The sequence below is a fragment of the Erpetoichthys calabaricus genome, chromosome 7 (genome assembly GCF_900747795.2).
Source record: "Erpetoichthys calabaricus chromosome 7, fErpCal1.3, whole genome shotgun sequence".
NCBI lineage: Eukaryota > Metazoa > Chordata > Cladistia > Polypteriformes > Polypteridae > Erpetoichthys > Erpetoichthys calabaricus.
Genome location: NC_041400.2, coordinates 157,999,127 through 158,012,004, shown reverse-complemented (window position 1 = coordinate 158,012,004; position 12,878 = coordinate 157,999,127). Strand labels below are relative to the sequence as shown.

The 12,878-nt window shown below is 38.0% G+C and overlaps 1 protein-coding gene across 1 annotated transcript in view; it reads right to left on the bottom strand.

The window, feature by feature from the left end:
* cspg4ba (chondroitin sulfate proteoglycan 4ba) overlaps window positions 1-12,878 on the bottom strand; it is an 86,880-nt gene that overhangs the window by 34,068 nt on the left and 39,934 nt on the right. The window contains exons 2-4 of the mRNA XM_028805614.2: window positions 8,190-8,353; window positions 3,899-7,450; window positions 1,340-1,813 (exon numbers count right to left, since the gene is read on the bottom strand). Coding sequence (XP_028661447.2) covers window positions 1,340-1,813; window positions 3,899-7,450; window positions 8,190-8,353 — 4,190 coding nt within the window. The remainder of the gene's footprint in view (window positions 1-1,339; window positions 1,814-3,898; window positions 7,451-8,189; window positions 8,354-12,878) is intronic.

Here is a 12,878-nt window from a genome sequence, read left to right as displayed (position 1 = left end):
CAGCAACAATTAGAAAGTCAATTCTCATACCTCAGCCTAATCAAGAAAAGGCCCACATAGAATAAGCTGTATGTTTTTTCAGCAAGCTGATTTGAGGTTCCCACAGGAACTGATAAATGGGCCTAAGTGAGTTCGAGAAAACCCACAGAAGCCCTGCTGTTATGGGCACACAGTGTGCCCAAGGATTATAATAAGCAACAATGGCCAGGACAGGATCAGAACACAGCAAAGGGACAACTATGGGTTAAAAAACAAAGAGAAAGAACGATAAAGAGCAACCAAACCACAGGGTGAAATGAGAATCAAAGTCAAAAAGGTTCAAAGTTCAAAATCTCAAAAGCATGATGCTAAACCCTACGTAGAAATGACTTTAACTAGCACTCAATAAATTCATTCCATGTATCCACTGATGGATAATTTATACCATAATTATATGTAATGTGTTGTGACATCAAGAGCATGACTGTCATGGTCACACATCAATATTCGTGTCACATAAACAAGAAAAATCAAAACAGTAATAAAAAAATGTTTTATATTTCAATTCAGAATGAAAAACAAAAAATCAGAATTAGATTCTACACTAAAAACAAAACAAAGATGGTGAATACTGTACTACTTGGTGAATTCTGCAGTAACACCCTGTAAATACATTAAGGCATCCAATCAATGGCCGTTGGACTGTGATTAGGATATTTGCTTGAGCTTCTGGCTCCATTTACAATAAGCTTACTTCAAATCTCTCATCACTGGAGTAGAAAGTGCACAAATTTCACGATGGCCTAGTCAATGAACTCGCCTGTAATTGCTTCACTAAGATACAAACAGGAGTAATAAACACATCATGCTAACTAAGAAGCATTATCCCTTACCATGCACTTCAAATACATCAGACTGAGGTCTGAAGACATCAAATAACTAAGAAAATTTGAGTACTAGCGAGTTCCTTACGGAGGTTATGTCCTTGCATATGCCAAGTGCAAGACTGAGAGACACTGAGCAGGGCAGACCCTGGAGGTGGAGACCAAGAGATACAGATACAACCACAAATAAGAAACAGAACACACCAACCTGGCAACAAAGCATCTTTGAGGCTGCAGCAACACTGTGGACACAAAGCCATGGCTATTTTTGTTCCCAATTCTTTGCAATTGTTGCTACCCACTTTAATTTCTTAAATAATCCTTTGCAACATTTTTCTCTCAATTGATACACTTTGATAACAGTAGTATTATAAGAGAAATAAATAATTAGGCACACATCTGCATTTTATACTACATTGTAAACTTTTCATAGATAGATAGATAGATATTAAAGTCATAGAAATTTCATGTGGTACCTGCTTTCTTGTGAAGAGGCTCAGCTTGATCCCAGGGAAGCGAGAGTTTTCAATGTAGCCATGTTTTGGTGTGTCCAGGACATAATATTCAAAGTTCAAACCTGCAAAATGTTTGTTAGTAACTTTTATGATGTCTTCCGTTAGTGCTTTGGAAGAACCTTCATTTATTGTGAAGTTCAGCACTTGCACAGGAATGACATGAGGTATGATGTCTATGGAGATCAGGATTCCTTTGATTTCTATAATCTCATTGGTGACATCCAGCATAAAACCATCTGTCAACTGATTTGCAGCAACCTGAACATACTGAATATTTCCATCATTAATGTCTTGCTGAGTAAAGCTCGTAATTGGTGTTTGTTCGGTTCCCAAGTAATGCTCTTTGCCTTCTGCAAAGCTTCGAATGTAACCATAACGTGGTGGAGTTTTAATGGTGAAGACGATTTCTGATGGCAAGCTATCTTCATGCACTACCTGCAAAACATTTACAAAATATTAAACAAAAATTTTAAACACATAAAATCATAAATCACAATGAAAGGTCAGCATAAACTACTTTATGCTGGAAGAACATTTGTTAAAATATATAAAACAAAGAGGCAGACCAGCAGAACTAACCTCAGTCTCTGCCAGATATTACAATAAAGCAGATTAAATACCAGGTTCTAATTACAATCATCTGTACTCTCCCTAAATAACTGAAGTATCAAAAATGAAAGACTAACTCATTTATTTTTCAGACTTGCTTATTTCAATACTGTTTTCTCAAGGAACGAATGCAGTCCAGCATTAATGGCAAGAATCAAATTGGAAATGGTGCAGCATTTTGCAGAGCATACTTACCTAAGAACAACTTAAGAGTCTCCAGCCAGCCTAAGATGCAGAGCATTGAGATGTCTGAGGAAAATTGGACTTTCAGGGGAAAAAGCAGACATAAAAAAAAATGGGCAAATTCTGCACAGACTGAGACTGGGATGGAATTTTGGAATTTCAACGCAGTGTTCTACAGATGCCTACACAACCACAAGAGCGAAAAAACAAAAGCTGTACTTGTAATCAAGTGATATATGTCACACCTTAACACAGAGTACATACGTAGTGTTGTGAACTATGACTGAAAGATTCTGTCGTCAGATTGGACAGCCAACACAGGACCTGTTATAGAATGCAAAGGAGGGGGTGGGCAGTCAGTCAGACTTGGTCTTTAGGACTGTGACTGTGTCTGATTTTGTCTTTGACTTTTTCTCTTATAATTGACCTTGTACCCCCAGAGGTTTATTTTTTCCAGACTGGAGTTTTTGTTTTCTTCTCCTCCATTGTCAGTTGGCCGTAGTTCAATTATATCTGTCCAATAACTAATTGTTTTGTTCCATTTAAGCTAATCAATGTTAAACTACTTTGTTTTCCTGTGTATTTAAACAAATGTATGAATCTACATGTACTCATTATGTAATTAGTAATTTGTAAAATTTTACCTGAGAACTTGGCACAGTAGTCCACACCTGCGCTCAGAGAAGAGCCCTATACAACAATAAACTGCATTGAACTGAACTGAATTGAATTAAACTGTTCTGAGATTTCCAGGTAAAAAAAATAGAATTTTTGAGTTAAGGTTGTTATACTCATTATATGGCACTAGGGAGTGATGAAACGGTTCAGAAAGTACCCTTCTGGGAGTCACCATTTGTGCCCTGTTAACAAAACTTCACATTTTATTTATATGGGGAAAGATATGCCAACAATTTAACCCCATGATTCACTCTCACTCAACACCCTAATAAATAATACCCACTCACAGACAGAGCCAAAAGCATCCCTGTAAAATTCCATAAAAATATAAAGAAACACACTCAACACAACTGCCTTCATGTGGATAATGAATTGTAAAGTCCGCCTACAACAACTTGTAATAGTATGAGATTCAGCCAGTTCCCATATGTTAAGGAAGTCTGCGGCATGACCAGTGAGCTCTTTAGAAGCATGGTTCTTTGGGCTAAACTCCAAAAGAACTCTGTACAGAAGCTAGTAGTGTAACTTTTGGGCAAAAGACTTGATTCAAACCATCAAGCTCTCCTTAATAACTAATCCTCCTTTCTCACTATGAATCTTTCTCCAAATGTTCCTTTCCCCATCTAAAAGTCAGTGTCCTTTTCAATCCTTTATGGCTCCTCTGCCATTCGCATGAGTCAATGACAGCATGTTTTTTTTTGCTGCAGGCCTGGGTCAAGGAAGTAAGAAGTGCATGCAGCTTAAAGATCCAATCACTGGTTTCAATCTTTTAAGCACTGTACTTCTTATTCATGCAAAGTGCCCTTCAAATCAGTCAGATAATGTGGCACTGCTAAATCTATGTGTGTGTAAGTACAAACCAAATCTATGTGTGTGTGTAAGTACAAACGCTTACACATCTTAACCACATACTGCAGCTCCATCCTGAGCAGGTTTCATACATGGCACCTAACACTACTTGGATAAGCTCTGGTTCCCCACAAGCTGTTTTCCTAATCCCATTTTAATTACTGAATATTTAAAAGTAAAATTCATGTAAAATGTACAAACCTCAAGTTTTCTTTTACTGATCTTCACCGGCTTCCCCTCTTCAACCAGGAGGCTACTGTTGTGCACAACTTTCGGTGGTCGCTGGTGGCTCTCCAGATACACTCGGACATGAATACTAGCATCCAGACTTGCATCTTTAGCCTTCACGGTAAAATTTAATTTATCCACAAGGTTGTTGCTGTTATCGTGGTGGTAGACTAAGTGGCCTTTTTCCAAATCATCGTGAGTAAAGGATTTCACAGGAAGGCCATTTAAGTAAAGTCTACCAAATTTCGGCAAAGCAAACACTTCATAAGTGATCTCCCTATTGTGTCGTATATCTAAGTTCGTCACAGTGCTAAAGTTTGCTGAGCTAAAATTTGCCTCCTTTCCCTTTTGAACCAATAAACCCGTGTTGTTGCTAACTTTCAAAAAGGGTTCCTGGGCACTGACTTCCAATAGAGAAGATGTGTAATGTTTTCCATCAGTAACAAACAATACAAACCGACTGTAGTCTGCTCCACGGTGTTCAAACAAGACCCGTTTCTCCTCCAGATCTTCTTGACGAAACTGGTAGAGCTTCTGGGAAGCATTGTTGACAAGGATAAGGTCACCATTAGGGATTCCTCGGCGAGTGTAGAGAAGCTGACCATCATTAAAATCAGAGTCTGCATCGTGGTAGCATAGGTCATCTGTAGTTAAAAGCCTCTGGCCATTCCTGACCACTTGGAACACTTTATCAACAACACGGACTGGCTTTTCGTCATTCTTCAACTCAATGGAAATGCTGAATGTGCCCTCTAGCTCTGCATTTTCCACTTCTAGAACTTCTGTTTCAGTGAAGTTGATGATGGATGCAATAAAAATAAACTCATCATGAGTACTTTCAGAGTCATCATGCACATAAATAATGCGCTCATCTAGAATATCTTGATTGGTGAAATCATTAATATTGTTATTGCTAGAAGAGGAGTCAGACAGGTTAATACGCTTTAAATTCCCGTGTTTAGGGCCACTTGTGACTTTGTACTTTATAGCTTTTGAGTTTAAAGTTTCAGAAAACAGTTCACTCTTTGTAATAAGCTTACTTTCTCCTTCCACTAAAGTCAAACCATTATTACTCAAAATAATGCTGTTCATATCTGCTTTGATCACAATTTTGAATTTGTAAACAGCCGAATCTGCATACTTGGAAAACAACTGAAAACTAAAAATGTCTTCCGAGTCATTTTTTGGCCTGTCAATAAGCTCATACTCTACTTTCTTATCTGTGACATTTTTCTGACTGAAGACAGACTTTTCTTTTACAGTTTCATTGTTTAGCAAAATCCTTCCTTTTTGGGGTAAGGTCAGCACTCTGTAAAACAAATCATGTTCTGCTAGTTTTGAACCCTTCAAAATGGCGTTCAAGTTGTTCTGACTAACCACCATTCTCTTTACTTTGTCAATCTCTAGAGCTTTGTTCTTTAGGAGTTTATACTGAACCCATTTTACTTTAATTGTAAACAAAACCTCATCATTTGCCAAGCCTCCAATACTAACTTTACACTTAAACTGATCTGAAACATCACTTCGCTGCTGTCCACGGAAAGTGCTGACATATCTCACTCTTTCACGTTCAAGTGTGCGCTGGGAAAACATGTTAGTCACTTTCCATTCACCACTTGGGTGCCATCTTTGCACTTCACCATACAAGGGGGTCTCAGTAATATCAAAACGAATTTCTATCTCTTGTCTAACTACATTGGTTTGAATTGCTAAATGACTGTTATTGATCAAGGCTGTGCCTCCTTGTATCACTTCTATTCCTGTATTATTAGCAAATTTATAATCAAGTGGTATTGCCATAACTCTCAGTACTACAGTGTTACTAATTTTTTCACCATCACTGACTCTCAGCACAATTCTGGAAGTCCGCACTCCAGTATGAACATAGTATATCTTTCCTTCTTCCAAGTCAGTTTGCCAGAAAGTTGTAATGGCTTTACTCGGATTCTCAGAGTTCTCCAGAAAACCAGCTTCAGAATTCAAGTTTCCTAGAAGCGAAAAAATAAGGCTTGTCGAGTTACTGTCTACATCCACAGCTTTTAGCACATCACTCGTAAGACGCTTCTTTGAGTTTTCCAAGACCACAAAGAGGTTTCCTTCAGGGAGAGTAAGCTCGGGAGCATCATTTGTAGGTGTAACTGTGATGTTAAATCTGTACCTCTTATCTCCTTTTAGATATGATGGAACTTCTTTCTTGCTGTTAGTAAACACAGAGAATGTAAAATAGTCAAGAGGATCCTCTGATCCACCATGAATGTACATCACTCGGCCATGCCATAGATCTAACATTGTGAAGGTGTTTTCCTCTTGCTCCTGATCCACATCTAGCCTCAGCTGTCCATGTACCGGTTGCTCTTCAATCTTAAACAGGATCTGTGACTGACGTAAACCCAGTGCTTTAAACTCAAGATTGAGTTTAATATTCTTTGATTCAAGAGAGCCACGACCACCTTCAGCTACAACTAGAGTTCTGAGCACAACAAAATTTTGGTTGCGTTTCTTTTCTGGCTGTTTAGTGGTGGTAACAATTCCTGCAATTGTTGGAGATAAGTTGACTATTGTAGGAACTACTTCTGTGAGAGGCTCTGGCTCCTTCTCAGGTTCACAACCCACAGATATATCTTTAGTAACTGTTGCATTGTTAAGTCCAATTCTTTCAGAGTTAATTTTGATATCTTTTATACAACCTTTAAAAGAAGCACCTCTGTAGCTCCTTCCCAAGATGGAAGTCAATCCCAGCTTTCCAACCTCAGCACGCATGCTATCCTCAATTCCCCCCACATAAAGTGGGGCTCTTAAAATAAGGTTCTTGCCTCGAGACTCTAGCACACGTTTCTCTGTTTCTTGATCCAATGTCAACTGAAGGTGTTTAGAAGTGAGCCGAAGTTTAACATAGTGCCACTTTCTATCATTAACTGGAAATTTGGAGGACAGCTCATACTTGTTTCCACCTTTTCCTATTACTGCAGTAACTATTCCACTTCGAATCTCCATTGCCACAAAGTCTTCTTTTTGCCCAGAGCTGTATAAGAGCAGGCCTTGGTCAGATGATGTATGAATTACTGACTCAAATATTCCTTCTTCTTGTGTATTCCAAAGTGGAAAGGAGACAAATGCTTTAGAGCTAAAGAAACTGATTGGGTCCTCTTCATTAGCAAAAAACTGTGGGCTGCAGCCTAATGATACCTCATAGACATTTTTAAATCCATAATAAGACCTTAATGAAGACAAAATGTTATGCTGGTTAAATAAAAGGTCATCAATACAGCCACGAAAGTTGGAAGGTTCATTGATAAGGTATGATTTTGCTAGGCCTCCTGTGCCACCAACGTACAGGCCATCATCAATATTGAGCTCATATCGTTTTCCTGGCATTTTAACAGAAGATGTAAAATGCTTGTCAGCCGTAAGTATCACATTGTTGTTATCATGTTGAAGTTCGACTGTGTGCCAAGCCAGATCATTCAGAGGATTGGCTTTGTCTGAGTATAAAATGCGTTCACCCGATCCTAGATTGATTTTTACCTGCAAAGAGACAGATAGTAATGCCAATTAATACCTTACAAAAATGAAGTGAAATAGTCTGCATGAATTTCCTCCTGGTCAGTGGTGGAACTAATGCAGTGTGGTTTAGGACATTTGCAGTGGGCCCCATTGAGCTGGTGGGCCCACACAGACTACCTAGTTGTTGTTACACAAGGTTTTGAAATTAGCACGTGTACCTGTATGCAGGTGAAAAGCTAGGATAGGCTCCAGCACCCTGAATTAAGCAGGTTCAATAATCAATGAATGTAACTTTTCAGTTAAACAAGCCACTAAAGATTTTAAATAATTGTAATTAAATTTCACAAAAAGAAAAGCTACATTAACATTGTCTTAATATTCTTTGCTTGTATAATTAATGCTGACTGCATGCATTTGTCTTATTACTAATTCCACCAGTCTTCATTCTCACTACACTACAGTAAGCTGGGTTGTGTAAAATGACTTTTGAAAATAAAAACTGTACATTTAGTTGCAGAATAATTATAAAGATCTGTTTCTGGTAGCAATATTTAAGGAATACATGATATGTGCTGTAAAACATAGCACAAAACCTAAATGCATAACTAACACTAAGACCAGTAAATGTTAATGTTGTTTCAATTGACAAAGAACAGACTCTTCTTAGAACTCAGCATATCATAAAATAAACTGAAAATTAGCCTGCACATAGAAAACATAACCAATTACAGCAAATGAAATCTAGAACTCTGTATGTTACCTGTAAGTGACCAGACTTCAGTTCAGCAAGGCAGTAGTCATGATTTCCAGCAGCTAAGAACAGAAGGCCATTTGGTTTGGAGGTGCGAAATCTGAAATGAAGTGATGTTCGGTTTGAGGATTCCACAGTTTTGAGTTCCACGTACCCATCACCATAAAAGGAGGCTGAAAGAAGCAAATTGGAGGTTGTTAAAATGCAAAAGAAATGGCCTGCTTCTCTCAATCTGATAATCTCATAAAACTCTTGAACACTTCATAATATCTGCCTGTGTGGCTTACCTGGCATATACCGTATTTTTCGCACCATAAGATACACTTTTTTTTCCCCAAAAGAAGGTTGGAAATGTCTGTGCGTCTTATGGAGCGAATATTGCATCACAGACCATGATGTGTATTACCTGACAAATGTTGACATCCAGGGGTAGAGGGCGACAAAACTCACTGATACGTTACAGGCATTCCCTCTGTGCTTGTTAGACTCATTGACTCGGCATCTAATACTTGCATATGTGTGAGTTGCAAAATTTAAACAAATGTACACAAAGACAAGATGGCATCGACATCTCACGAGGGAGCGAAGCGAGTGCAGAAAACAAAAGTTTTGCGCATTATCACTGAGTCGGACTCTGATTTTCAGAATCTGATTTTGTTGAGAGTGATCAGGAGATCGAACAAGAGAGTGAGGAACTGGCATCAGCTAATCGAGACACCATTCGTGCAGCCGATGTACCTATGGCAAGGTTCGTGTGGGAGGAATACCTAGACATTGATCCGTGGGAGCCAAACTGGCTACTGGACTTCACAAGACAGTATGGCTTGCTGTTGGACTCGACAGATTACCAGCCGCTGGACTACTTCAGGCTGTTCTTTCCTGAATCTGCCTTTCAGCTACTGTCAGACGAGACAAACAGGTATGCAGAGCAATTTTTTGAATCGAGGGCTGTGCTTTCACCGCATTCTCGTTTTTCAAACTGGAAACCCACAACAAAACACGAGATGAAGGGCTTTGTGGCATTACAAATATAGATGGGACTAGACTGGCGATATAACTTCAGGGAGCATTGGTCCAAACGTGCGTGATGATAGGTACGTGCTCCTGCAAAGTGATTGTGAGCAACTGAACTTCATAAATTCTGACACTAGCGATGAGGAGTTCTTGGGGTTTCCATAAAACTAGAAGAGTGCTTGAACCTTAAAGTCTCTCCTTATTTGTTAATGACAGTGATGATGTTTCTTAATACCGCTGTTGAATTTACATGGTTGAAATATTATTCTGCTATATTTTATTAAACATATTAGTACACCATTTGGTTCAGAATATTTTTTTTCTTGTTTTCGTCCTCTAAACCTAGGTGCGTCTAATGGTCAGGTGCGTCTTATGGAGCAAAAAATACGGTAACTGTTAAGCTGGGAAAACGTTGCTACTCACTTTGTGGCTCATTTTTTATTAATAAATTATTAGAAGGTCGACATAAAAAAGACCCACTTGATCTACAGAAGGGATAAGCCCCTTTGCAGGGCATTAATCCAGCAGTTAAAGATCATGTTTGGTTGAATTTTTTGCTCCTGTTCAAGCATGCTTGTTTGAGCAACCCAATTGGCCAAGAAAAACTTGAAACCTTCTATATGGAATAACAACCATGAAATGTTGGCACACCGAAGAAACAGGAGAAAACAGCTGCCTATAAACATATATACACAACAGGAATATTTTGGAAATTTCAATATAAAAACAAAAAACACTGCTTTTTCTTAACTATGAAAGTTATAATAAAATTATCATTTCAAACATTAAAGTAAAATGAATGGAGATGAATGGGACTTAAAAGTAAATAAACCTGAAGAAAAGATCCACAGAGCACACTTTCATCGCAGAACAACATGAAATGACTTATTAAAGACACCTGAGGTGTACGTTTTATTACTGCTTCGGCAGAAACTGAGAAAAGTAATTCTTTAAACTGCAAACTTGGTGCATGTCTGCCTTCAATATGTACACTGACCATCTGTTTTTAAATTTTACAGACATGTTTGACATACGAACATTAAATAATGTGGGACATTACTAAACATGAACTTTCTTTAATTATGCCTGTTAATGATTCTGTTTTTGTTAGTTTCTTTTATTTACGTTTATTTAAAATTTAGGTTGTTTTTCTTTGTTAACTACTTTGTAGCGATTTTGTTGTCCTTCAGTAATGTTACTGTAACAGCCGTGTGGCGTTTAATAGGGGCTCTGATGGCCACCAGGTAAAATGGCTGTGGCACCGATTACTCTCTGTGTTGCTGGCTCCCTGTGCCCTTGTGTCTTCAGGTCAGCTTTGTTTTTTTAGATTTTTGTCTCTTCGAGTATTTAGAGACGAGGTCTTCTTGAGTGTTTGTGAATTTGGCCTTTTTGGAGGTTTAAGGCTTTCTGTAGGTAAAGGACCTTTTGAGCTTAACTTGGGCTTGTTCACTATTTTGTATTACTTGGCCTCATTATCCTGGTAGAACATTTTTACACTTCTTGAGCTTATTGCCTTTAAGATTAATTTTGATTGACTTCTCTTTATATTCCTTGTGAATCATTTTTACAATAATTAGCTGTATTATTTTTCCTGTCTTATACTACTTAAGTTTAGATCCAGTCAGTTTGGAAATTCATTTCCTTTTCTTTTAAATCACCTGATAACAATAATCACTTCTAGAATTGTTCTGAAGGTCTGTACCTGGTTTTAGCTTGTTGATACAGTCTTCTGTTATTTTTTTGTAATGCAGCATGTAGCGTAACTGTTTCCTATTTCTGCCCTCAGCCAGGAACACCTCCACCCACAGGGGGTCTTGTGATGTAATCAAAACCCCACCTCCACTCTATCCTCTTCCAAGCCATCCACAGTATAAATGCTGTAGCTCCAGGAAATAGCACAGGTAGACTCAGCTCAGGAGACACAGGTGTCTTCCCAAAACCAAACCGTTTACAGGACAATTCTCTGAAACAAGTATTGTCATTAAACAGCTCTCCAAACCTTTTGACCATTTTGCTGTATATATAGTATTGAGTGATTCTCTCTTCGATTGCCCGCCATTCTAAATTGGCCAATATCCACCCCAAATCAGCCATACTTTAAAAAATGATTTTTTAGAATGTACTTTTCTAATGTTTCTAGTAATTTAGTTATAGTGCTCCTTTACACAAAATATTATATTACTTCAGGAAACACGTGTCATTTTGCTCCCACAACTTCCCTGTAAGCAGAAAGCAGGCTTTACGAGAGACTGAAGACAAGAATATTTGCTTTTACAATAAAGAAAGTAGATTAATAATCTGAGTCAAGGAAACCCGAGGAGTTGACCTGTGTATGGGGTGAAACAGCAGATGAAGATGTTGACCCATCGAACATAGAGTGGAAGAAAAGAGAGATGCGTCTTTGGCAGGAATTAAAAGAAACTCCTTCAATCTACTTGGCATTAATCCCAAGCATCTCTCAGGTTTAGAATTCTATTTATAAAAGTTAATCCTGAGTAGGACTCGGTTTAACTGATTTTGATGAGATACATAATGGTGTATAAACAAAAAGCTGTAACGCCAGTTTTAGAACAAACTGAAACTGAACCATTAGTTGTGTCTAGCGATAGTGATGACAAAATTAATTGATCCTCAGACAGTGACATGGACTGTGAAATCAATGCATACAGCACTGTACGACCAAACCGCTGTGATATGCCTGGCAAATTTGGTCCCGTGAACATTCACTGTGGTGCAATTAACTTTGTGGCAATAAAGGTATAATGACCATGATCAAGTAGATGGACAAGAAAGATGTTAGGTCCCTTAGCACAGTTCATAATTCAGCAACTGTCAATGTTTGTGTCAGGGGAAATATGGAAGTGACTAAGCTTTGTGCTGAGGCAGCCTACAATAACAAAAGGGTTGCATCAATTGTTCAGATCAGGCACTGACATTCTGCCATCATATGCAAGCAACAGAAAAAAATATTACAGGAAAAGTCTGCAAAGAAACACACTTCTACTTGCAAACATGCATTGGTGACTGTCCCAAAACATCTCACATGAAGAACATGTGCTAAATCTGTATCAATACAGCAGTAGACACTAGACGTACAGTACCTTTTCTATTGTATTTATGTTGACATTTTGCTATTTACATGTTTCTGTTGCATGTTATTTTTTTCTTGTTGAAAATTTGAGGGTAAACATAATGCAAAGGAGACTGCCAAGTTCACCTTCTTGCTTTGTCCTTTAATCAAAGCGGACACTCAGTCTGAATACAAATAGTGACTGAATGAGCAAGTGTGTGTTTAGAACAGCAGCTCAAATGTTTAATTACAAAAAGAGCAAATAAAGAAGAACTGGCTTGTTAGCTTAAGAGGCAAATATTTTACATGTAAACTTGTAAAGTATGTTAGCATTATATCTTCTTCATAAACATTTTACTGACATTTTATTAGAATTTTGGCCTGTAACTTTATTGTGACAAGCATTTTATTTTCTTCTATGATGTGCGTATTATTGATAAATATTTACAAGTATTCTTGTTTTATTACGTAAAAAAGTATTATTTTAAGTGATTTTATTTATTTTAGCATTTTTATGGTCACTGAACAATAAGCTTTCAAAATTTCATTTTGTCTGCGGTGGGTTGGCACCCTGCCCAGGATTGGTTCCTGCCTTGTGCCCTGTGTTGGCTGGG